At 39.6% G+C, this 26,655-nt stretch overlaps 1 protein-coding gene across 4 annotated transcripts in view; it reads right to left on the bottom strand.

Moving 5' to 3' along the window:
* sema5a (sema domain, seven thrombospondin repeats (type 1 and type 1-like), transmembrane domain (TM) and short cytoplasmic domain, (semaphorin) 5A) overlaps positions 1 to 26,655 on the bottom strand; it is a 192,529-nt gene that overhangs the window by 22,522 nt on the left and 143,352 nt on the right. For all 4 annotated transcript variants that reach the window (XM_072688679.1, XM_072688672.1, XM_072688694.1 and 1 more), the window contains 2 exons: positions 17,087 to 17,312; positions 2,540 to 2,749 (listed from right to left, as the gene is read on the bottom strand). In XM_072688679.1, the coding sequence (XP_072544780.1) occupies positions 2,540 to 2,749; positions 17,087 to 17,312 (436 nt within the window). The remainder of the gene's footprint in view (positions 1 to 2,539; positions 2,750 to 17,086; positions 17,313 to 26,655) is intronic.

Below are 26,655 nucleotides of genomic sequence, written 5' to 3'. Positions count from 1 at the left end.
TACTTCCACTCACTGGACACTTTATTAGAAACCCCTACCTTGTACTTTCACTCACTGGACACTTAATTTGAAACCCCAACCTTGTGCTTTCACTCACTGGCCACTGTCTTAGAAACCCCGACCTTGTAGTTTCACTCACTGGACACTTTATTAGAAACCCCAACCTTGCGCTTCCACTCACTGGTCACTTTCTTAGAAACCCCAACCCTGTGCTTCTACTCACTGGCCACTTTAATAGAAACCCCTACCTTGTAGTTTCACTCACTGGCCACTTTATTAGAAACCAAGACCTTGTGCTTTCACTCACTGGTCACTGTCTTAGAAACCCCAACCTTGCACTTCCACTCACTGGCCACTTTCTTAGAAACCCCAACCTTGCACTTCCACTCACTGGCCACTTTATTAGAAACCCCAACCTTGTACTTTCACTCACTGGCCACTTTATTAGAAACCCCAACCTTGCACTTCCACTCACTGGCCACTTTATTAGAAACCCCAACCTTGCACTTCCACTCACTGGTCACTTTCTTAGAAACCCCAACCTTGTGCTTTCACTCACTGGTCACTTTAATAGAAACCTCTACCTTGTAGTTTCACTCACTGGCCACTTTATTAGAAACCCCAACCTTGCACTAAATGGTGAAACATTACAGCTGGACCCTGCTGTTATAGTCCTAAATTAGCAATGGAGCTAGCTTCACTGCAATGGAATCAGGACATTCTTGTTGGTCCAGGAAAGATCAGCTTTATAGTGTGTCAGCACAGATGATGATGGATGGCCTCTGTTGAGCGGATCCCAGGTTTGTGTGTCTGGTGTCTATGGCGACGGGCATTTGATTAATAATGATTATAAATGAAATTCCTCATTGTCTGCTGGCGCAACGTGTTCTGCCAGGTGTCGCTTCATACTTAAGCGGCGGATTTCCATTTAGAAAGCACATTTCTTCCCAGTATCACTCACTTCACTCATTTAATTAGGCACACTCCCCTCCTTCTCCGGCATTAGGGCGAGAAAGAGTGTGTTGTCGAAATTCTCCGATGACAATCCTGCCTGTGAGTTGCGGGCGGAATAATTAGCCTGAAATGTGATTACATGCAATGATGCCGCAGGGATTTCTCTCCATTTTCACTGATAAATTAGGGTCTTTGCACCTTCTAACTGCAGCAATTGTCTTTTATGATCTAATATATGTGTGACATGAAAATGAATGTTTTTTTTTGTTACTTTTATTCGCGATATACGTTTATTGCTTCTCAGCTCTCAACACCCCTCTAACACATAGGGATTACCTTAGGGACACAACTGTAAAATGAGACGTGTTCGCATAATCACTCGAGTGAAGAGCACTAAAAGCAATAAAATGCTCTTGGGAGGTTAGAGTTTGAGTGTGTGTGTAAATGTTTCTGCACCTATATATTACCACAAATGTTATCACAACAGTTGTACGCTCTCCATGAGAAGTTGGGAAACACCTTTTTTAAAATGCTTTTAATAAATGAGTATGTTTACATAATTCCTCTTAACATATTAACCTTAAAATATGAAAATGATTGAAAACCACCAAAATCTAATGTGAAAAGCCAATCCCCTTTCTTCCCAGGTTGTGATGTAAGCACTTATCAGCACTGAAACCCTTTAGGTGTTTAAACCTTGGAGCCTTTTGAGCCTTCAAGCTGTGGGTATAACTTCTGATCAAATCATCATTAAGGTAAAGACTGTTCTTCATACCAAGGAACACACTTTGATGAACATCAAGCTGAGTGTTGAAGATAAACACCCAGTATGCCCAAAGTAATTGCACAGCTGCAGCCATGGGAACAGTAAGTACTGAACATGATGTGGCAATTTACCTGCATGAAACCCAGTAGAATTTGCAGAGCACACAGAGACACTGATTTCAAGACGAAAAGTGAGACATTTCTTTGAAATTGTAGTGTAGTTGAGTGTTGGGAGTGAAATGGGGGAGTGGATTTAGGACATGATTCTAGACAGAAGCAGTAAAATCTACCCTGCCTGTGGGCGGAGCTTCTGAGCTCAAGCTTCTGGCACAGCATAGTTTTGAAGAGAAAATACTGTGGGAGTGTATTTTTTTCCATTATGCAGAAATAAAGGAGATGTTGGTCATTCATGCTGAGGACGCCACGTCCTTTTGGTCTGTTTAATAGGACTTTAATGTGAGTATAAAAGCATATGCCCAAGTAAAATACTGTCCAGAGCTGCCGGTGTGAACAGCACAAAGCCTGAAGGTTTCTCGTTACTAGTGAAAGTAACCCAGTAATGTACTGGGTTCTGAACATAAAAAGGGCTTTACGAAGTTTCACCCACAGTATGGTGCCACAAAACAACAGAGGCCATATGTTTATTTTAACCTGTCAGAAATGCTGCATTTTTCGTATGAACATTACAAAGCTTTGTAGAGCGTTATATCCCACACACTACATTACATAACCACTGCTGGGAACACTGATCCAGCTTCAATAGTGGGTTTTGTTGAGAAATTGCTGCACTTGTGTAAGTATGTGTATAGTGTGTTTTTACCTGGGCAGGGAGTTGTGTTGCACTCCTGGTACTCCTGTGCCGGCCCGAGGCAGGTCGTTCCACCGTATTTGGGCTTGGGGTTGGTGCATGTTCTCTTTCGGCTGCGGATGCCTGAGCTGCAATCTCGGCTGCACTGGCTCCACGAGCTCCAGGCTGACCACCCGCCATTCACCGTCAGTCCAGTAATGCGGCCTGAACGAAGCAGGTCACCTGTTAGACACACAAGCACATATATAAATATAAATATATATTTGGATTTGATCCACTTTAATACATATATGACACTGGTTAAATCATTGGAAAATACCAGCTGTCTTTCAGATGGATTATTCCATAATAAACTGACCAACAAAAATAAAGAATAATACATTAAACTAAACTAAATAAACTGAATAAATAAATAGTAAAGTGTTGTTGATTTTTCTAGCATGGGGATGTCTGTATTTTGTCTGTGTATAACAGCATAGTGTCTTCAATCATTTCTGGAATGAATGGTTTGAAGGTTAGAGACAAGGCCTTGTGAAGTTTGTTGGCAAGTTGTTGGTTTGATCCTGTGAGCCAGCAGGACTTGACGGAAGCGCCCTTGAGGTGGCACTGAATGGGCAGACTCAATGGGCATCTAGTGGTAGAACCTTTGATGTTCTAGATAGCATATTGAGTACAAAAGCACAGCACTGTGACAGTACAGCTAGGACTATGAGCACTCTAAAACAGCTGTATGACATCCAATAAAACATGAGATCACAGTGTGACAGTGCAGAGGGGGCTTGTGAAATCAGAGCTGCTCTGCACACCTTAAACATGTGGACTTTAAAGTGCCCCTAAAAATAATGTGTGTGTTGAATGTGGAGATACAAGGTTTTTGTGCGACTGTGAAGTTTATTTATATATATATGTAAGCATCCATATGTAATTCAACATTCATTCTAATTCTAACTGTAATCTTAACCATATGAACCAAAAACAACTGCTTTTCCTTGTTTAGGTAAACTAAAAAATATTGAAACTTTACAAAGTCAAGACATATTTTTCCTGAAACACACACACACACACACACACACACACACACAAAAACACACACACAGGGAGTAGTTAGGTCTGACCTCCTGAGCTGAAGACATGGGGACACTCAGATTTAGTGCTGAACCTCAGGGATATGAGGTTTGATGCCTTGTCGTAAATAACTCTGACTTTATGATTGACCCGTGATGAGTTGCAAGAGAATATATAGAGCATGAGACGAGGTAAAGGACTCAGATACACCGAGCTGTTTTAATATTAGATCCTTTCATGGTAGGGTATTAATAGAGGCACCTCAGTGAGATGTAAAAAGAACCCTTTGAATTCAGCTGTGAATTTCAATTTGAGTAAATGAACTGGATTTAATTTGGCCGACTGAGGAGAATGTCATCAAACCCTTTATTTCTCTCACAGCTATATCCAATCATGCCCTTCCGCCTGACATCTGCCCAGAATCGCTCCTTTAACTCTTTCAGTCCTACATAAAGGCCTTTCATTTAGATAATCATGTGCATTGCATTACTATATTGTTATTTTTGTTCAGAAACTTCCAAGATTATAAATGTTTTTTTAAATAAAACGTTAAATAAATATAAAATGTTTAGTAATTACTATTAAACATTTAATAAATATTGAAACACTAGATTAAGAGATCTCGATAAGCTTGATAACCACTCCTATACACTATAGCTGAAAAATTAAACCCTGATTAACACACTTTTACACTACAATAGACAATATTATTCCATAACCAACCCCAATAACCACTCCTACACACTACAATAGGATATATTAGTCCATAAACAACCTCAATAAACACTTCTATACACTAGAATCCACAATATGAGAGAATAAACAACCTCAGTAAACACTACAATAAACATATTAGTATATAACCGACTCCAGTTCTATGCACTATATATTTTTTTTAAATATTTTTTAAAATACACTGAACACACAAATATGACACAAATATACAGTAATATTCTGTATACAATATTATATAGCAAAATGCTTTTGTGTTTGAGAATTTTATCCTGTCTGAACAAAACAGTGACACTTTTGATTATTATTATTGTCAACTCTCCAAAGCAGTTGCAGCTGAATCACCGCCTTCAGATCAATACAATTTTACGCCCCACTAGCTGTGAGCCTTATGGTCCTCCTGATCCATGGTTTGTTAGTAGTCGACTGGATAGGCCTGCAGTGTTCTGACCACTACACTGACCCTTTATCAACAAAATCCTCATGCAAACGGCCCTCTAAAAGCAAACACTGTTTCACAACCTGCTGAGTCCAGAGCAGTGTGCTAATGGCTGTTGACCAGGGGTCTGTTAAATGTCCGCTCTGACCTGCAGAAAAATGTGAGTTTGTTGTTGTTTTACAAGTAATTCAATATACATTACAGTGTTTACCAGCGTTTGGGTGTAATTACTACAGCTGTCAAAAATGATTAACTGTCAGTTATCACATCATTGTGATTGTCAATTGTGTTATTTGCTCAGATAAATCCTTTTCTTGTTTAAAAGCAGTTCAGTGTGTTAGAGACGTATGGATGGACAATGTAAGCTTATGTATGTAATACTGTCAATAATTCAGTAACTTTATTCAGAACGCAGGAGCTGCATTAAGCTGAATAGAACAATTCTGTGATTGTAGCCTCTGGCTCTCGCTCAGATTGTGGGTTCTTGTTACAGTAGAGGCTCTCGAGGGGAACTGGAGCTCCGTTCTGCTGCTACTTTCGTTTGTTTGTGTTGGCTGACTTATCCATAGTTTCCAGCGAGTAGCGTCCAGAGCAGTCTGGTGAAGATGCTGAAGGTATTGGTTTAAAAGCTAACACCGTGATGCACTTCAAGGTACATGACCTTTATGTTAGTTTTGATGTAAAAAACTAATTCAAATTGTAATAAAAGATCCCGTCTTCTACCTACAGACCCTAATATGGACTTAACTGAAATTGAAAATCTGCACTTTCTACAGTTTCTCTGCTTGTTTAGATTACTTACAAGTCAGAATATGAAACAGAATGTAAGAAAAGGTGTGTCAGGGTGTACAGGCCATGGGCCATCGTTTGGGGGGTGGGGGGTGGGTTAATCAAGTCGATAACAGAGCAGATTCGTTCTTAGTACAGCCCAGACAGCGGGGTGGGAAAAGGATCAAGCTTTGTAGTTCCTGTCTGCGTTTGAAGCCGTGTGAATGCAGTGGAGATAAACGGAGCGTTTCAAACAGCGGTGACACACACACATACACACACACACTGAGGCTTTTGGCAGGGTTTTGGCAGCGTTCCTGTGATGTCGTCTCTGCGCTCTGATTTGCTCCACAGATCAGTGCTTACAAGCCCCTAATCCAGAAAATTAATTGCTCTTGTGCATTACCACCAAGCGTGCCTCTCACACTGCTGTTGTGAATTGCTAGGCGCTCGCCCAGGAGTGTCAGAAAATGCTTATTAACAGTTAGGCAGAGAGCAATTATAAACTCCTCCCTACTGGCTTCGTATTGTGTTCTGTTAGGCAGATAATTATGTAGAAGTGTTGTTGTTATGTCTGAGATTGTCACTGAGGAAACAGAGAAACAAGAACAAGCTCAGAGAGTCAAACTTAACTACTAAATCTTAAAGGAATAGTTTTCTGAATATAATTTATGAATGTGAAAATGCACACCCCTAGTCTAAAAATAGTCAGTCCGTTGAGACATGTTTGCTTCTTTAGTTTTGCACTGGATCTACAAGGCAGTTATGAAGCTAACAAGTAATGTATTTCTCACCAATTAGCGTAGTGCTTAGTGCTTAGTCCCCCCAAAAAGTCCTAGTTCTTCAAATTTACCATTATTTTACCACCATCAACATGCGATACTTCTGGTGCTGCGCAAGTGGCCGCACTTTACAGCAGCTCCGTCTCTTGAGACGCAGCTCCGTCTCTTGAGACGCTATTTTTTCACCTATATTAGGTTCTGCTGGTTCTGAATGGTTCTGCTGACACCCACATGCCGCCCAGTGGTTCTAAGACAGCCTGTGACAAAGAAGGTGATCAGGAAGTGGTCACCAGAGGCTGAGGAGGCTCTGCAGGTCTGTTTTGAGACCACAGACTGGGAGGTGTTGTGTGAATCAGCTGGTGAGGACATTGACAACAGGACAGGTTGCATCACGGACTACATCAACTGACATCTGCACATCTGCACGCTACTGTTCCAGTCAGGAGGGTGCGTTGTTTTCCTAACAACAAGCCTTGGATCACCAAGGACTTGAAGGAACTTCTAAACAAGAAGAGACATGCATTACAATCAAAAGACAAGGAACAACTGAGGAGTGTGCAGAAGGAGCTGAAGGTGAGACTGAGAGAGAGCAAGGAAGCCTACAGGAGAAAACTGGAGGGTAGGCTCCAGCAAAACAACAAGAGGTGTGGACTGGGATGAGGCAGATCACTGGCTTCAAAGGGAAGCAGCAGACTGTTGGGGGCAGTTTGGACAAAGCCAACGAGCTGAATGTGTTCTTTAACAGATCCCCTCCAGTTCGCTTACCAGCAGCAGGTCGGAGTGGATGATGCTATCATCTATTTACTGCAGAAGGTGCACGCCCATCTGGACCACAACAACTTCTCAGTGAGAATCACTTTCTTTGATTTCTCAAGTGCATTCAACACCATCCAACCTCTGATGCTGGGGAGAAAGATGGAAAGAATGCAGGTGGACAGGTCCACTGTTGCCTGGGTCATGGACTACCTGTCTGACAGACCCCAGTATGTGCAGCTGGGATCCAACCGGTCTGAGTGCTTAGTCAGCAGCACTGGAGCACCACAGGGAACTGTTCTCTCTCCCTTCCTCTTTACCATGTACACCACTGACTTCCAGTACAGGTCAGAACTCTGCCACCTTCAGAAATTCTCTGATGACTCTGTGATAGTCGGATGCATCAGGGATGATGAGGATGGAGAATACAGGTACCTGGTTAACAGCTTTGTTGTGTGGAGTGAGAGGAATCACCTGATTCTCAATGTGGCCAAGACCAAGGAAATGGTGGTGGACTTCAGGAGGAAGAGGACCACGACCGGTCCCATTACCATCACGGGTCAGGATGTGGAGCGGGTAGACACCTATAAATACCTGGGTGTCCTCCTGGACAGCAAACTGGACTGGAAGGCCAACACAGAGGCTGTGTACAGGAAGGGGATGAGCAGACTCTACTTTCTGAGGAAGCACAGGTCCTTTAACGTGTGCAGCAATATGCTGGAGACCTTCAACCAGTCTGTTGTTGCTAGTGCTGTCTTCTTTGCTGCAATCTGCTGGGGAGGCAGCATCAGGAGTGGAGATGCCAGTAAGCTCAAAAAACTGATCAGGAAAGCTGAATCAGTCTTGGCCTGCTCTCTGGAAGGCTTTGAGGTGGTTGTGGAAAGGAGGACTCTGAGCAAACTCACTGCCATTCTGGAGAACACTTCCCACCCCCTCCATGATCTACTGGTCAAGCAGAGGAGCACTTTCAGTAACAGGCTCCTTCAGCTCCGCTGCAGCAAGGAACGGTACAGGAGACTCCCAACAGCGATCTCACTGTACAACGCCTCGTCACTGTGCCGGGACATTATCGTGCACTGCGTGTACTAATAGAACAGTCCTGCTGTTTCTCAATCGGACACTATTCTGTTCATCACTATGTACTGCCACACAGCTCTGTCATCTGCACTGCCACTTTAAAACTTTATTGTTTATCACTTATACTGTACTGATACCCCAGGATGCCTTACATCACTACATTATATTAATGTAGTTACTACACTGTTACACTACACATAATTCATTCTGTATATTACATTATATTAATGTAATTACTGCACTGCAATCACTTTTTCTAGTACTTCTTATTATATAATTGGGTTACATTATGTATATTATAGCTGTATTTATTAATATAGCTGTATTTATAGTCAGGTTTACTGTTTCCTATTTGCCACTTCTTACTACTATTTTAAATGCCTTTTTTATGCTGCTCTCTTGTTTGATTTTGCTGCTGTAAAAACGGACTTTCCCTTTGGGATAAATAAAGTGATCTATCTATCTATCCATCCATCCATCCATCCATCCATCCATCCATCCTATCTATCTATTCCACATAAAACTCAGACACCAGCCAGTCAAAGCATGTTTGCCTCTTTAGCTTAAGCTGGAGCTAAGAGACTAATGTAAATAGCAAGTAATGTACATCTCACCAATTACCAAAGTACTTAGTCCCCCAAAAAGTCCTAGATCTTCAGATTTACTATTATTTTACCACCATCAACATTCCACATAAAACTCAGACACCAGTCAGTCAAAGCATGTTTGCCTCTTTAGCTCTACGCTGGATAATAAATAATAAATAGATCACCAATTAGCATGGTGTTAAACACATAACAAACACATGGAGTTGTTAAATGGGAACTCCTGCCTAAAGCTAGTATTTAATGTGTTACTGATGCTGTTATGTATTGTTCTCTAGTGCCACATTGTACCCCTGAGCCTCATCAGATTGACAGAATCCATGAAATTCTATCATCATCAACTACCTGGCTTCCAAACATTGAAAACATCTTAATCCATCTTAATGTAAATCTGATTTAAACTAGAACAAATGTAACAGTGATTCTCTACATAACTAAAAAAGTGTTTTCTTTGTTACCATAATATCCGTGCTAAAAAGCAACCCTAATTTCAATTAAACTTAAGAGAAAGCAAGAGTGGGATAGAGAGAGATAGAGAGTGGGAGAAACAGACATATCGTCCTTGCAGTGTTGTCCGGCAGTTAGATGAGGAAGCAGTGCAGAGTGACACGATATTGTTTCTCTGGAGAAAAATGAAGGCATCGTTCAGGAGAGAGGAGCCAAATTACAGCGCAGGCATCATCAGTAACAGTCTGTGCTCCTCCGCTGGCCTGATACAGCACTAAAGAGAAACTCAAGGTCTAAAGATGAGCGGTCTGACAACCAGAATGCGGTTGCAAGCCATCAGTCGCAGCAACCGGCTACAGAAAAGCTGCGTCGATCGATTTCTACTGCCCTCACAGCACAGTGGAAAATGCGTGAAGAGAAAGTTCACTGATTTTCCTAACAGTTATACATAATTAAACGGTTGAGATGTAAACAAAGTCATTCAGAGTGGGTTTGGTGTGAAACGCTATGGTCTAAAAAAGCTTACAGAGTGAGAATTGTTCACAGTGGTGGCGAATAGATCTATAGAGAGTTGAATGCCTTTAAAAGCTCCCTCATAGACAGCTGTTACACTAAATGGCTATCAAGGTGCTGCGAAATGCCGGACAGTTTACTACCATAGTGTCTAAACTTCATTTACAGTGGAGGGATTCATGCAGGGGACTGTGTGGCAAAATAGTTGATCATATTATTAAAAAAAAATAAATCATATTAATATTTATTATTTTCACAATCATCAATTTCCATATCAAACAAGGAAACAAAAGAGAAAGACTAGGTTTACTGGTGGGTTTGGATGGTCAATAAAATGGCTAATATTTGTTTTGTAACCATGGTAACTCCAGGTTCCTATAACCACCGCTTTAAAGAAGTCCTAGTAAGTAAGTAAGTTATAATGAATCATTTCACACCCACTCTCAATGACTACTTTCATCTAAACCACTGAACTATGCAGAAATTCAGAAAAATGAGTGCAAGTCCCCTTTAACACTCTTTCTGAAAAGCTAAAGCAAAAAAAAAAGATAAATAACAAGAAGAGATTAAACAAAAGAGGCCTTTGATGAAAGAACTAATTACCACATCAATATACGCAGACAGAGCTGTAAATCATCATTGCCATTAATGAAATGATGATCACCATTAAGATTTTGAGATTTTAATGAATGGGTGGCACCAATAATGTCAATAAGAGCGATTTCATTATTTGACAACATGTTATATTTTCATACACGCTAATCTACTTAGCGTAATTGCTAGAATTCTCTTCGGATGAGTGAAGCAGTAGCTACAGAGCACAGCTGCAGCTGGTGTTTTCTTTTATTTGTCAAATAAACAGCGTTTCTTATCTTCAGACAGGATGATTTAAAATGTACCTGCAATAAAAGACTTGACTTCAAATGAACCGAGATCAGGAAATGTCAGATGCCACTGACGGCCGTGATCCGCTCGCTCGCTTATGCACTATTGACACGACACAGAGGAAAGGGCATAAGCTTCAAAGCCCAGATAAAAGAGCAGCATGTTTGTGACATATGCAAGAAATTACAAGGTGACTCCTGTAGACGTGATAACTGATTGTCATGACCGTCCCCAAGACAGGCATGTTTACAACAACAGCTATGTGAGGAACCACTGCAGTATGTGTTCCTGGCTGTGCAAGGTTTTCATTCTCTATAATCAGTTTTCCAAGGCAAACATCTACAAATACAAAGTTAGTTTTAGTTCATAGTTAACTTTTATAGCATTTTTAACATCTTTCAAGATGCTGGAATGCTTTGTCTTTTTCGTTTCAACCTTTAGCTTTTAGAAGCTACATTTTGTGCTAGTGAAAGTGCTGTAATTTTATTTAAAAAAATGTTCTCATTAACACAATGATTCAGTTCACCCACTTTACTGTCGCTGGAATTTAATGGAAAGGTATTTTTATGTATGTAGTCTTGCTTTGCATTCTTGCCACATGTTTGGATGAAATGAACTAAAGTGCACATGCCGTGTGAACCTGTATACAGATGTATACAGATACATGGTGAGCACTCTCAACTTGAGTAAATAACATTGTATTTGTAGTAGTGGAACAGTTGCTTCTTGTAAGTCGACGTTTTGGATATGGGAGAAATGAGCAGAGTGAGGACTGGAGCCACTTTGTCCAGATCGTGACAGTCAGATGACTGAGTCAGAATGTCTTCCAAATAATAAGGCTTGCAAATAACAAGGGTGGCGTCCTGGTCAGCAATTGCGAGTACCTACTGACAGGGTGTTGGCGAACTGAGGCTCATTGATGTCAGAGGGCATCCTGGTCGAACCGACAGATAGGCTACTGTAACAGAAATGTCTCACAGAAATGTGTAATGATGGTTAAACACACAGTGCAACAGCCCTGCTGAGACTGTGTAGCTGTAGTGGTTAGAGTGCACATGCTGACTTTCCACCATCGAAAGCTCCTACAATGGACACACATTCATCAGAACTGAACAATGGAGCAATGAAAGAAGCCTGGTCCAAAGAGATTTTTCCACCACATGAACAGGTGGGTACATGTTCCCTTAATCTGCTGGTATGTCTTGCTGCCAGGTCCCACAGACAGCACCTTCAGAGGTCTTGTAGAGGGAGCGGTTTTGTTTCATTTGAAGGACTAATAGCATATTAGGCATAACGTATATCATATAGGTCATAATGTTTTGGCTCATTGGTGTAGATAAAAACTGGTGGGTAAATTAAATGAAAAACCTGAGTTAATGAGTGAAGAAACATCAGTCCAGACAGGTGTTCTTCGTGATACAATTAAGCAGTTAACATCCTGCACTGTAGTGTGTGTAAAAGTGCTGAGCAGCCCAGCTGACCTCGGTTTTGGATCAAAAGAGCAAGAAGAAAAGATCTAAGTACCTTTGAAGGAGAGTTCATTATTGGGGCATGGGCAGCAGGAGCTTTACTCTCAAAGACTGTGACCTGTGACCTGTCGATACTATTAGCATTTCTTTGTCCTCTAGTCTACTCATACTTTCAAATTCTTAACCTTGTTTCTGTTCTTTCTTTCTTTCTTTCTTTCTTTCTTTCTTTCTTTCTTTCTTTCTGTCTGTCTGTCTGTCTGTCTCTCTCTCATGTCCTAAGCTGCGCTGTCTCTTCTGCCCACTAGATGCTGGTGCACGTTTGTTTAAGCCTGGCTTCTGCTGCTTGCCTGTCCTCTGCATCCATTTCTACCACTATTAAGTCGTCTGTATTTGCAGCTCCACTTTGATGCTGCCCGTCTCCAGATGTCAGCTCCAGATGATGCTGGTGCAGGTGGTTCACAATGAATCATAGTACTGCTCTCACAATGCTCATGGTTCTCCATTGTTTAACTTTCCATCCCTTTACTTCCTTAACGTAATTAGGCTTGCTGTCCTGCCATTTTGTTGTGCTTGTTTGGTGTCAATAAAAGCAGAATGTGAGTCTTGGTTCTTCTCAAAGTTTCTTCCTTTAGTTCTAAGGGAGCTTTTCCTGCCACTATTGTTTTGGTTTTGGATCTTTGTAAAGCTGCTTTTGTGAGAACAGAATCAGTAACTAGAATGACCTCTGCATTTAGAAGACATCGGGTAATAGGGCTGGAGAAAGTACTGAAAGTGGTGCATTAGTGTAAAAGGAACTGCTCTACTTGAAAAGCATGAGTCACATGAGTCGTCCTTTACCATACTCTCCACAAGTGGGCAAATGCATGTGTAGTGAACACCAAGAGAGACCGGAGTACAATTTCTTACAGTTAATAGGGTTCCAGAAGATCTGGAATATGTTGTTTGTCACTTGTCAGTAAAATGTCAACTAAACATAAATATGAATATCTTGTGAATTATGTAACTCACAAAACAGCAAAATGTCTAATACTCTAGACATATTTGTCATAATGCTAAATCTAAGCTTTTCCTCTGTGGCCTTCTTCCATAATTTAATACCCTGACCACTATCTTCAGTGAAAGCACATCTTGTTATCTCCTGCATCTGTATTTCATCTCAGGGGAACCGCGTTCCATCACTTTAACACCGCTGCAACTTATGGATTCAAATCGATATAGAGAGTCCCAGCGATGAGGCTAAATCTTCATCAAACGGCACTGAATTTATCCCTGAGCTCATCTTCCTCGGCAGAACCACTGACAGCCAAACACACCTTCAGCGTGGAGGTAATTATAAGACTACGCCTCCGCCGTGTGATGTAAGTTAACCACTCAGGGGACGGGGTGTGAAACACCCTCCTAAGGCACAGCTGGGTGCCTGAGAATGGATGAGGAGAGGAGAGATAATTGCTCGGATGGAGAAATGAACCCTGCATCAGCTCCGTAAATTCAATATTTATGAAGTATAATCTGACGCTGGGGTCTCAGAAAAACAGCAGCAGAATTTAGATAAACGATGAGTTAGATAAGTGTGTGTCACAGTGTGTCTAATATGTAATCAATTCAAAGCATGAGAGCACAGCCTTCACTTCACTTTATATCATTAGAAAGACAAACGCTGAACTTTTAAGCTTCTTATCATGTTGTCTGATGCAGATGTTCAGTGTAGAGTTGTAGGGCCCATACCATGAAACACTGAGTTTTCTTCACTTTTTGGAGTTGAATGTAGTATGTAAACATCATTAAGGCAAAAGGTAACACTTCAGTCCAAATATGCAAACAGCAAAACTGCCTTTTTTGTATTTATTATTCTTGTGATGTTACAAAAACCAACACATTTAACTGTATCTTCCTATTAGCCCCTAATATCTATTAGTCTATTAGGAATTATTGAAAAACTACATGGTTTGAGATGAGCGTGTGATAATTTACCATGATAAAAGGTGGGGTAAAAGCTTCCATTACTTGTTAACTACATTATCCAATATATGTGTGAACCAAATGTGTCGGAAGATAGATTACATTTGAAGTAGAAAGGAAAACAATTAGTAAATTAGTCTTTTGGCTGAGCTATGATTCTTCTGAGACTGGGCTTTTTTAAAATAAAGCTCATAAGGTTTTGAGATGAGAACTAAAGTGCATGTGCGTCACTCTTTTAAGAGTCCAAATTTTCTCCACTTTGCTCTCCGACCCACAAAACTCTCTAAATGAACAAGCTGAATTTACACAAGATTGTTACAAGTGTGTTATCAGTGGTGTGTGTGTGTGTGTGTGTGTGTGTTGCACTTCTTTGTTGTGATCCCGCAGTAATTGCATTCTTAGTGGGTGGTTGATGAAGATTAGAAGCTGCTGTAGATCAGCCGTCAGACCACGCTATAAAACCACTAACACACTTAGCAATTAGGCCTGACGCTGAATATACTTTACTGCTGGTCGCCTCCCTCTAATATCAGGGTAGGGCTATAGTTCTGTTCGACAGCGCATCAATTAACATCCCGTTTACAAACAAGAAGTGTTTACAGTCACTAATCCTACTAAGCAGATGTTGGCAGTCAAAGTCTGGCTGCTTGTGAGTAATATGAATGGCAAGAGATATACAATTTCAGAGTGACATTGAGAGTAAAAGTAATCAGACAAACATTTAAAATGGAATGAAAATGAACAGAGAAAAGACATTCAGAAGAAATTTTGAGAGAATTTGAATAGTAGATAATTTTAGCATGGATATTCTAAGTGGAAATGCAGAAGAACAGAATAAATATGTTAAATTTAAAATACAACAGAGTAATGAAATTGAGACCATGGTTCTACAGATAAAACTAATTAAGAAGGAAATTCAACCAAAGAAAGAAAGTAAGATTAGATAGATTTAACAGAAAAAAGAGGTCAATAATAAAATTAAAAATTCAACAGAAGAAACAAAAAATATTGATTTATGAATTCAAATACATAAAGGAAACAAATTAAACAGAAGAAAGAAATGACATTAAATTCTATAAAAGGAAAAAATGAAGACAAAATAAACAGAGATTATGAATCAAATTAAACAAAAGAGATTCTAAATGGAATTTGACAAAAGAAATAAATTCAGCATAAGAAAGAAACCCGGAATGAAATTCAACACCGAGCTTTCAGCCTGTACCCTCACCTGCTTTAAACATCTGTTCTGATAGGGCTATGACTATTAGCACTGGTCATAAATGTAAAATAACACACTGCAACAGTAATTGATGCACTTGCCTCTACAGGTTTCACAATGCTCAAGAACCTCCCCACAATGTTCTCTGAAGGCTTAGGAAGCCCTAAGGTTCCCCACTGCAGCAGCTGAAGGTGGAAGGTAGCAGCAGGTGACTGGAAGCAACTTGTAGTTGCTAACACTCCAATTACTTACACCCTTAACCTTAGTGGGCTTACAAAACAGACTGAATGAGTCTACAGTCGAGAGAGAGAGAGAGAGAGAGAGAGAGAGAGAGAGAGAGAGAGAGAGAGAGGGCACGAATGAGAAGGAATGATAAGAACAAAGAGAGAGAAAGAAAGGGATATAGTGATCGACAAGAGAGTGAAAAATGAAGCAGGAAATAAATGAGAATGTGTGAGAGAGAAGGAGAGAGTGAGTATGAGGAAATGAAAAAGTGAGAGACGACAGATCAAAACAAAAAGTGATCGAGGGGAGCAGAAGAGAGAGAAAGATAGAGAGTGGTAGAGAAAATGACAGAGATGCACTCTAACATGTCTTGCTGCCTTCACGTTAATGGACAAAAAAATTACCTTGCCTAAAAGTCAATGCACACACACTCCAGAGAGGGGGGAGAGAGAGAGACAGAGAAAGAGAGAGAGAGAGAGAGAGAGAGAGAGAGAGAGAGGATGAGACAGTGAGCATCAGAGAACAGCAGAGGAGAAAAAATAAAAAAGACCTAGCATTTAAAAGTTTTGAATCATGCAATATTTATAGCTGCTGTTATTTTATTTCATAATCGGTTGCATAATGTAGATTTGATGACGACTGACAAAGGAAGGTGCCTATCTATCTGTCTGTCTGTCTATCTATCTATCTATCTATCTATCTATCTATCAGTGACAAATACGTGCACCTTCACCTTCACCTATCTATCTATCTATCCCTCTACAATCTTCCATCCATCCATCCATCCAGTGTAGATTTGATAAAGATTACCTGATAAACCATGTTGTAAGCTTGTGAGGTAGTAGGAGATTAGATGGGTGAAGGGAATGAGCTCTATCTATGTCTCTCACTCACTCACTCACTCACTCACTCACACATTCACACACTCACTCATCACTCTTGTATAATTTTGATCAAAAACATTTTTACATTTTCCAATCTTGCATTATGACTATAATTAAACCAGCAGTTTCTGTTTCTGCTCGGTTCTGAGTGATGCTCAAGAACCTCCCCACAATGTTCTCTAAAGGCTTAGGAAGCCCTAAGGTTCCCCACTGCAGCAGCTGAAGGTGGAAGGTAGCAGCAGATGACTGGAAGCAACTTGTAGTTGCTAACACTCCAATTATTTACACCCTTAACCTTAGTGGGCTTACAGAACAGACTGAATGAGTCTACAGTCAAGAGAGACAGAGAGAGAGCATGAATGAGAAGCAGTTTCTTCAAAAAGCAGTCTGGTCTGAACACTCTTTATAACTTCAGTGTGAATGGGCGAAGCGGTAGGCAGAATAAGTAGACATGCTGTATATAAAAGTATTTGTGTGATGTCAGCAAATATTTGTTGGACAGTTATTGTAATTTTATCAACTACGTACTACTTCCAACTAAACAAGAGTGAAGTGAAGTTCATTTCTCCATAATATGGGCCCTTTAAATGAAACAAAAGAATACGGTCATACCGTCCACCCATAGTTTCTGTGGTGACTGCATGTTCACATGAACTTCTTTGCAGAGCAAAGAAAATAAAGCTTATATTTAACATATTTCTAAGCTATTAGATGGAGGGAAAGGTAAATGATCTGACCGTCAGTGGAGCAGCCGGTTGACCCGTCGCTGGAACAGTAGCGCATCTCTATCCTCTGCCTGCCCACCTCCAGCAGTCCCGGCTCGGCCACCCGTGCCTTACAGGTGTAGCGGAAACGCTGTTCGTAATGCCCGCCATTATCTGAGATGTTTACAGGGGTCCAGGGTGTCCAAGGAGTTGTTTTCTTTAGGTCAGGACAGGGCAGGGTGTTACATGACTGATATTCCTATACAGACAGACAAATTAACAGATCTCAGACTCATGGCTGGCTACAGTGTGTCTTTAGTGTCTTTTTTTAAGTTGCAATTCTTTAATTAATAAAGTTTGGTTTAAGATACCAAATTCATATTTGGTGCGTTTGTTAAGTGAAATGTGCTCTTGTTAACGATACAAATTATTTAGTGTTAGCTGATGTCATATACGAATGATAAGGTTAATGGCTTATGAACCAAATTTCTTTATTACTATAAGTACCAAGTTGCTAGAAAAGCATTGTGATGTGAGTAATACACACTAGAATGGTAAAGATCTGGTGCACTGTGGATATATAAAGAGTCCAGGTTGCTTAAATATTCACGTTTAACAAAGATCTATAGAATGGCAAATACCTACTGTATTTCCATATATTATACATTTACAATATTCTGATTTGGTAGCTGAAATTTGTTGAAAAGATGAATATAAACAATGAAGTTGATACATCCAAGGCATAAGATGCATTTATCCATTTGTCATTTGTAATTTTAATATTGTCTATTATTCTAAAAATTGAAAAATTGTCACATTTTTGGTGTGGTTCAATCTTAAAAAAGTTTTTCAAAGGGTTTAAGAGTTTAGTAAAGGAAGTGGTTCTATATAAAATAAAACAACAAATAATAATAAAAAAACATTTGCAATTGGTTCCTCGCCTGGTTAAAGTGCTCTTTGCATTGTTGAAAAACCCTTGTTGGTTCTATATAGCACCAAAAAATGTTCCACCATCAATCAACTACAAGTCACTCTCACTACTATTTGGAACCCTTGTTGTTTAGTGTGTGCTGTATTCATACAGCATTATACAATGTTGCCGCTTTGCTGACTGCTCTTGCTTCCTTTGCTGAACACGGTAGGAAACAATTAGAAAAGGTCATCGATCATGTTCATTCACAGCAGCCGAAGAGAAAATAGGAAGGAAAATAAATAAATAAATAAATAAATGCAGCCACAAGTCAAAATGACACTGCAATTTGATTCGCATTTAAAAAAAAAAAGTGACAGAAGACAAACACACTCACAGCGACAGTGAAGTTTAAATGCAAATCGGATGGAAGCAGAGCTAAATCTGGTGCAACCCATTTCTCAAGCCTCAAAAATGCAAAAATGCCCCCCCAATAAATCATGTTAAAGATCTATAAAGATACGCTATCAAGCTACAATGCCTTCGTGTCAACTTCTACTAACATGTGAACTTTCAGGCCTTTAGTTTACGATGATTTAGAGCACTTCGGAGAAAGCGCCATCAAGCGTTCAGGCGATCTTCTGACACCTGAATAAATTAGCTCACAAAATAAAGAGGCATACGCTTCAGGTAAATCATGTGTGTTCATTTGGCGGAGTGGTGAGCTGTGGCCATTTTCCGTCCATTTATTTATTTATGCTGAGTAGACCTTGAGCGGCCGCCAGACCTTGACAAAAAAAAGATAAAAGTCTTTGCTGTTCATCCGTCAGGCTGTCAAAAAGAGCAAGCGGACGTGGAACAGGGCCCCGGTTCCGCACACGTGCGCTGCAGAGAGAGAAGACCAAGGTTAAAGAGCCACAGGAATTTATGTCCAGGTACTGTGCAGGAGAGGAGCCTCTTTGTCACCTGCTTCAAACCATCTGGACCTGTAATCACCACTCTGTCCATTAATGCTATATACTTAATTACTTAATTAATTACTATTAATAGCATAATGGAACTATGTTACTAAAAACTTCAAGGAAAATAAAGGTTCTAGGTAGTACCCTTCTGGTGTCATATAGATCCCTTTTTAAAGTTGACTGTATCATAATTACATGCATTTTCATTTTAATATAGAGGGTTCAGAAGATGTGTTATTACATCCATTGAACAGCTGTATTAAATGACCCATTTTTCTTTTTCTTGTGTATTTCTAGGCATTTCTAGTGTCCTTCACTTCGGAACAGCCTTCTGTGATGCAGTGGTCGAGAAGTGCATCCCACCTTGGCTGCAGTCTAGGCTTTGGGATGCAGCTATAGAGTGAATTTGAACACTGCTTATAACTTCAGTGAGTGGGCAGCAGGTAGAACAGGTGGGTATGAAGCACCTAAACATATTGTTTTTTTGTTTTTCACAAATGCAGTGAACTCAAAACTGACTGTGGAGTGAGTGGTACTTTAAAAATGAATACATCATATACGTTAATTTCAAAATTGACAAGAAAATGTGTTATTTGTGATACGGGCACTTTAACATAATAATATACAGAATTAAATATGTATGTAATCTGTTATTTACAAGCTTTTCTATTTCAAGCTTTTTTCTGTTTTTTTTTTTATCAAGCAATGATGAAAACATGGTTACAACTGTACGTATACACAAACTTTTCATCAGATTCAGAACATAATAATATACCTCTCCTACTTAAAGGCAGGGTTAAAAGTTTACTACTTTGCACATTGTTTCTCCACTTGTTTCTCCACTTGTTTTAATAAAACTACAAAGTCACAAATAATTCATACAGAAATACAGCACAATCTAGTTATCCCCGCGAGAACTGCAACGTTTAAATAATTAATAATGACCTTCTAGTATGATTTATATTGTTATTGTATGTAATCCATATCGCAAGAAGGCAAATTTAAATTAGGTTTCAGCTTCAGAGTTTCAGTAAGTGTCTATGCAAATTTCATATCTGATCAGCAAAGCAAATCAATTTAGAAATTAGGCAAAGAAAAGGTTCTACTGCAATGAAAAAAAGGGTTGTTTGTTTAAATGATAGTGGAACCTTTCTGATACTTTCAGATTTTTGATACTAACCATTTTCTACATACACCCACCAATCCAAAGTACCCTTTAACTCTGCAAGAACGACTGCCTTTGCCCTTTAAGTATGCTTTTTTAAAGGGTGTATGAGTAAGACATGAACGTTTCAGAAGGCCAATGACGGTTCTTGGGTTGGTGTGCTGTTTGTTTTTGAACTACAAACACAGGGTGAATATTTAACAGGGAGTGTGAAGTGTTTTCTCACAGCATGAAAGGCAAACGTGTTTACAAGAGGACTTGGCCAATAATTACAGCCTTCTAATAAAAACCTCACGGTGTGTCTGGATTCGCCCCCAAACGGACGCGCTTCAACCAAGCCACAAGCTGTTCAGCTCCTTTCATAATGACATCTCTGCTGAACAGCCCCGCTGTCCTTATAACATTAAAGGCCGTTTTGAAGTGGGGATGCAACACTGCATGTCACTAAAATGCTAGTTTCAATGTCACTGTCTTTGAAAAATTGTTTAATTAGAAACATGTAACATTTCAAAATCAGATTTAGCCAGTTTTGCTTCTCTTACCAACAGTGTAGTTGATAAAGCAAGTGTGCCTCTTTTGTTTCGTTCTAGGGGTTGGCCCCTAATCTTAGCCACAAACTAGCACTCTAAGCATAACATGCCACCATGCTGCACTTTTAATGATTTACCAATTTAAATGTTTTTCACACACTTACAAAAAATATTTTCAGGGAACTGCATGACTTACTCATCACATGCTCGCCTTAAACTGTGTGATTTTTGACTCACAGTTAGACACACTGTTATCTATAAGCATGAACAGATGTACATTAGCATAGCTGAAAGACCCCACCTCTTGCCATTGTGACACACAATGAATTATAATTATAAAATGCTAACATTTTTAAACAAACTCTGGGGGCTTTGTTTTCTGCCATTTTCATGGTGCTGTTTTTTCCTCTTCTAGGCATTTTTAGTGTCCGAACACTGTCAGAACAGCCTTCTATGATGCAGTGGTCGAGAAGTGTATCCTACCTCGGCTGCAGTCTAGCATGCAGCTATAGACTGAATTTGAACACTGCTTATAACTTAAGAATGTGCAGCAGGTAGAACAGGTGGGTATACAGCACCTAAACATATTGTTTTTTTTATAACATCACAAATGCAGTGAACTCAAAACAGACTGTGGAGTGAGCGGTACTTTAAAAATGAATATGTCATAGACGTTTATTTTAATATAAAAAAAAATAGGCTAATTAGCATGAGCTTCCATTACTGGTTAGCTACATTTACCTTGTTGCTGCAGTGCCAAAACTTGTCTCATCTAAACAAATACATTTGGGTAAAGAAAGAGGACCTGTTAGAATCTGAGAACTAAATCAGATCTTAAAGGACTCCTGGGTAGCGCAACTGTCTAAGTGTTGGCTCTGTCATTGTTCGATCCTCTGTGATCCAACAGCCATCTGTAGCTGAGAGTCCCAGAGAGCATAACTGGCCTCACTTTCTCTGGGTGGGAAGGAGCACATCTGACATAACAGACTGTACAGAGATAGAAGAGATCAGAATTAGTGTGTTGAGCTTCAGTGGTGTTGCATTAGTGGCGTTTGGTTTCGAAAAAAGTGTGAACTTCATGTGTCTTGGCGGAAGCACATGCTAGTCTTTTCTCTCCCAGCACTGGTAGCATTGTGTAAGTATGTGTGTGTGAGTTGGGGGGGTGGGGGGGTGGGGGTAGAGGTGCTAGCTAGGGAGTGGGAATGAGAAAGGAGTAAGATTAGGGAGAAAGTTGGGAAAAAATGCAGATCTTAAATCAAACCCACATTACAAGTCAAGTGTGCACACTACAAGCAAAACAGAAAACTGAGCACAGCATTGCCGTGACATCTCTGTTGAGGACGGTAAGTAAAAGTGATATCTCTGCACAATGCACTCAAACGTGTCTCGTCTAAATTGGATTCAATTAGGAAATCACAGCCAAATTCAACTGGGGCCGTCCATATGCACTGCGCTCGGTGTTTCAGGCAGGGTATTCTGCTGATGGTTCTTATTGAACTGGCTATGCACCATCTGTGGTCCGCACAGGATCCTAATGTGAGGCATCAGGCAAATTTGATCCAGCCTACAGCAGCACAATCAATTTTCTCATGTGCAATATGTGTGATAAAGCCACACTGTCTTGTCCATCGCAATATCTTTCTAACTGTATCTCTATATTATATCCTAATCCTTCAAATGCTCTTCCATCTTCCACCCTTTTTGTTTTTGAATTGTGTCCTCATGCTCTGTGCCACATCAGAAGTAATGCATTGAAATGATAGGGAGTTTTTTTGCAGGGAGTTTTTTTGTCAGTTTTTCTTTTTTTTAGCCTGAATCTCACACAGTGTGGGTTAAATAAATACAGGAACTACACCCACACTCCATTTTCATTAGTCAATATGAATATGGTTATTTGCTCTTTAATAACCAAAACTGGCATTTGAAATAGAAATAATCAGCTGCCTATTTAAAAACCATGAATGAAATAAAGTGCTACATGGGGTGCATGAGGCAACTGGCACTTTAGCACAATGCATAATTACATTACAGACTGAAGTACAGGTGAAGTAGCAGCATTTAAATACAGTGTGAGTGCACTTACAGTACCTTCCTCAAAACATTTACATCACAAAACTGATGCATAATAGAATTATATAATATATAATATACTGCACGATGTAACTGGTTTTCTGTCCAATCTTTTTTGAACTCAATGAATTTTGAAATTGTGCCCAAAAAAACCTAAATAGAAAAGATAATTTTTAAATCAATTATGACATTACATGGCTAAGACTTAAACGTGAGTAAGAGACTAAAAAGTAAAATAGAATATGAGTGGGTAAGTCAAGAATTTTAAATCATGTTCACGATGTAGATACATAGCATCTGATAGAATCACTTTTATTTATTTTATTTAATATTTTATTGTATTTTGTCATTTTTTCTGAAAATCTGAATGACAACTATGACTCCTTATATATACTTATTTATTCATTTTTGTTCTACATTTACATTTTTATTTATTAAAACTATCTGTATTAATATTGTTATCAGAATTTTTAGCTTACAATCAGTATTAGTGACTATATTTTCATACAGATGAGAGACTTAAAAAAGAAAAAAAAAGAAAAAATCAACAAAAACTTACTTTTTGTGTCTTTTTACTTTCCCTCCATCTGTGCTCACTGTACTCTCTGGAGCCTGTTGTGCTGGATGTGATACCAGGAGAGAAGCATTACTCCATTAAAGTGTTATTATTACACTGGTGGGAATATGGCAGGGATTATGGGCTTTGCTCTGTTCCCTGACCTTTACCCTCTTCTGACTAATGGCTAATCTCACCTCTCCTCACTTTCCTCATTACTGCGCACAGCGCTGTTTATTTCCCACACACGCTTTCACACAGACAATCAAAAGAACGGCATGAGAGCCCCGACTGAAATGAAAAGCAGCAAAGCGCCATCCATTACCCAGAATCCTCTGAGTGCATCTATTACCGCTGCCTCACCTGAGGGACCGGGCGAATCGCACTGGGCCTCCCAAGACAAATAAGCTCAATTATCAGCATTGGCAAGTACACACTCAGGGCCGCTGAAGCCTGCGCAACACGATACACTCCCTCCATGGGCGCGATGAAAGCTGACATCATTACATCACGCAGGAATGTGTTCAGATTCCCTGGAGGAGCTTTCACTCTGTCCTCTGTTTCAATTAACCTGGAATCCTCCCGACACAGCCAGTGTCCGAGTCGAGCGCTTACAAAGCTGTTCTGAATTCGTTCTGTGTGAATTTCATTTTGGACAAATCGAGTTCAATTCCCAAACCTCGTACGCTTCTTTTCATATCACACAGCAGCGCTAACAACATGAGAGAGGGAGTTACCCCGGCTTTCTCTAATGACAATTTGTCCAATTTAACCCGAAAGCACCAACAGTTTATCAGTTTCTAAACAAGACAGACTGTAACCATTACAAAGTTGCCATCTACACATGAAGTGATGAAAAATGATGAAGCAAATTCATGCGTGCAGTTTTTATCACTGGGTTTTAGCCTGATAGCTCCACTGTAAACCTGAAGAAGCAAACTCAGTCTTGCCTGGTCGACTACATGTGGAGGACAGGGTGATTTTTCAACACACTGTTCCTTAAATCTCTGCTCTGAGAGATTCCCCCTCTGTTCTAAAGCAAAATAAAATTTTGCAAAAAATAAACTTTTAAAACGATTAATCAAAAAGTTGTTTTTGTTAATATTCATTTATTTTATGTATTGTAATTTTTTATTTTTAAACATAAGTTCATGACAAAATAGACTTCCTTAAAACACTATAACATTAGAAGCAAGTGCACTTTTTTAAGAATGTTTTATGTAATGTTAAAAAAAAATATATAGCAAATACACCAATCAGCCAAAAGATTTACATATATTACGCAGTTGGAAGAAAAAAAAATGGGCAAGCATTAGAATCTGAGTCACTTTGTGATAACTAGACGACTAAATCAGAGAATCTCCAAAACATCAGGTCTACAAAAGTGGTCCCAGGAAGGATGGCAGGGTCATGAGCTTCCAAAGTTCATTGATAAGATTCTCCACGTTACAAGTCACAGGACTTAAAAGCTCTGCTGCTAACGTCTTGATGCCAGATACTGTGAGTTTTTTGCTAGCAAAAGGGAGACATGCACAATATTAGGTTGGTGGTTTTGATGTAATGGCATATCAGTCTATCAACAAATTTCTAGCAAATATTACTAGGAAACTTTTGAACTTTAAAAGTCAAAATAATTTAGGCATATATAAAATAATATAGGCATAACTTTTTAAATATAGTTGTGACGCAAAGTGTGAGGCAACCAGCATTGTTATTTATAAGTAAGCTCAACTGTCACAGTTTACAGTGCACCATTTACAGTGCAATGCAAAGTTTCCAGCACGCAATTTTCACTTTTAGAGACCAGACTGTTCCCCCACCTCATTCAGAAGCTGACAGCTCGTATCTCCATAACTCAGCTGCTTTTGGAGATGCTGCACGGCACACAATGAAGCACAAAACAAACCAATCTAAATGTTCTAATTTAGCGGGACGCAGCTGATCCGTCATCTTTGTTGTCACCATGCCAATCCAACACACAGCAGTACATGGTGAAGTGAGTTCATGTTGTACAATAGTAAATAAAACAGTGTTGCATTTTTCCCACCCAAAAATTGAGCTTGGTGTGCACAACGCCATCAGTCAATTCATTTACTGACTGAATAAAATGCACAAAGATTTTCAGACTCCATGAATACAGTGTCGAGCAGTCCAGGTTGGTTTATAATGTCTTAAACACAAACACAGCACATTATTAGCGCTGATTTCGTTCACTGGCAGAACGTGGAAATGGAAGATAAGACGAGGACTTAAACGCTCTGCTACACTGCTTATTCATGCACCAGCAATTACACTTTGCTAATTAACGCTACATGCTTTATTGTGCATAACAGCAGGATGCCATTTAACCTTATTAAGTAAATCCTTCATCAAGCCTGGTCAGCTGTAATTCTGCTGCTCAAATACAAGCAATCCATCTGTAACTGGTCTCTCCTTCACTGTAGTAAAGATCATATGGAAACTTTTAGGGAGTACAAGAGGGCCTGGCTGAAGAAAATTGCTGCTTAGAAAGAGGTAAAATACCTGAAACAGATGTTAGCCATCTTTCATCAATTAATGTCCGACACATCCACTACCTGGGGAGAGTAGCAGGTGGTCATGGCAACATTAATTCCTGCCAGCACACACTGCGCTGCAGATAGAAATGACACGTACCTCTGTCCACCCTTACACTCAGGCACACCAGGGTAGTTATAACGGCTGTGATCAGACACATGTACATGCTTCGATGTATGACTGTGTCTCACAACTACAAACTAGCAGCTTCTTGTATTCAGATTTACACAGATTTTCCACCTGGCACAGATGTAGTCAGTCAGTTAAGACGTGTGTGTGTGTCCAAAGTGTTGTTTGTCTTGCCACAAGGCTTATGTAGCTAACAAACACTAGGAGTCAATAGTCATCCGAAATCTTTTTTTTTTTTTAATACGCATAGAGACACACACCCACACCCACACGCACACACTACTTTATCATGTAACTAGGGACAGTTGTCTAAAATCCCTTCTTTTAGTGTTCAGCTACATGCTGAAGTGTTGTTAATATGTATATTCACACTACACTCCTTGACACATTTGCTCCACCTTGACCTCATTCCACATGACCCTGAGTGGTTGCCATTTCTAACATCTACTTTCCTCTATTAATCATGTGGCACCTCGCTGATGTTGCTGTGTTTACTTGATCTGTAATGAAGGTGATATAAGAAAGCCCAGCAGTGTTAGTGTCAGAAATTCTCATTCTGAGCAAGAAAATGTGTGAATAAGAATATAAATGTCTTAACACTTCACTGATTGAATAATTGAAAATACCAAGAAAACCAAGAAAATACCAAGAAAAAAAAAAACAGAAAAAAACAGTGCATCCAACAAGAAGAGAGCCTTGCTCATACTTTATACAGCTATAATAA

The sequence above is a fragment of the Salminus brasiliensis genome, chromosome 1 (genome assembly GCF_030463535.1).
Source record: "Salminus brasiliensis chromosome 1, fSalBra1.hap2, whole genome shotgun sequence".
In the NCBI taxonomy this organism is placed as follows: domain Eukaryota; kingdom Metazoa; phylum Chordata; class Actinopteri; order Characiformes; family Bryconidae; genus Salminus; species Salminus brasiliensis.
Note: the sequence above shows the minus strand (reverse complement) of the source record. Positions and strands in the feature narration are given on the sequence as shown.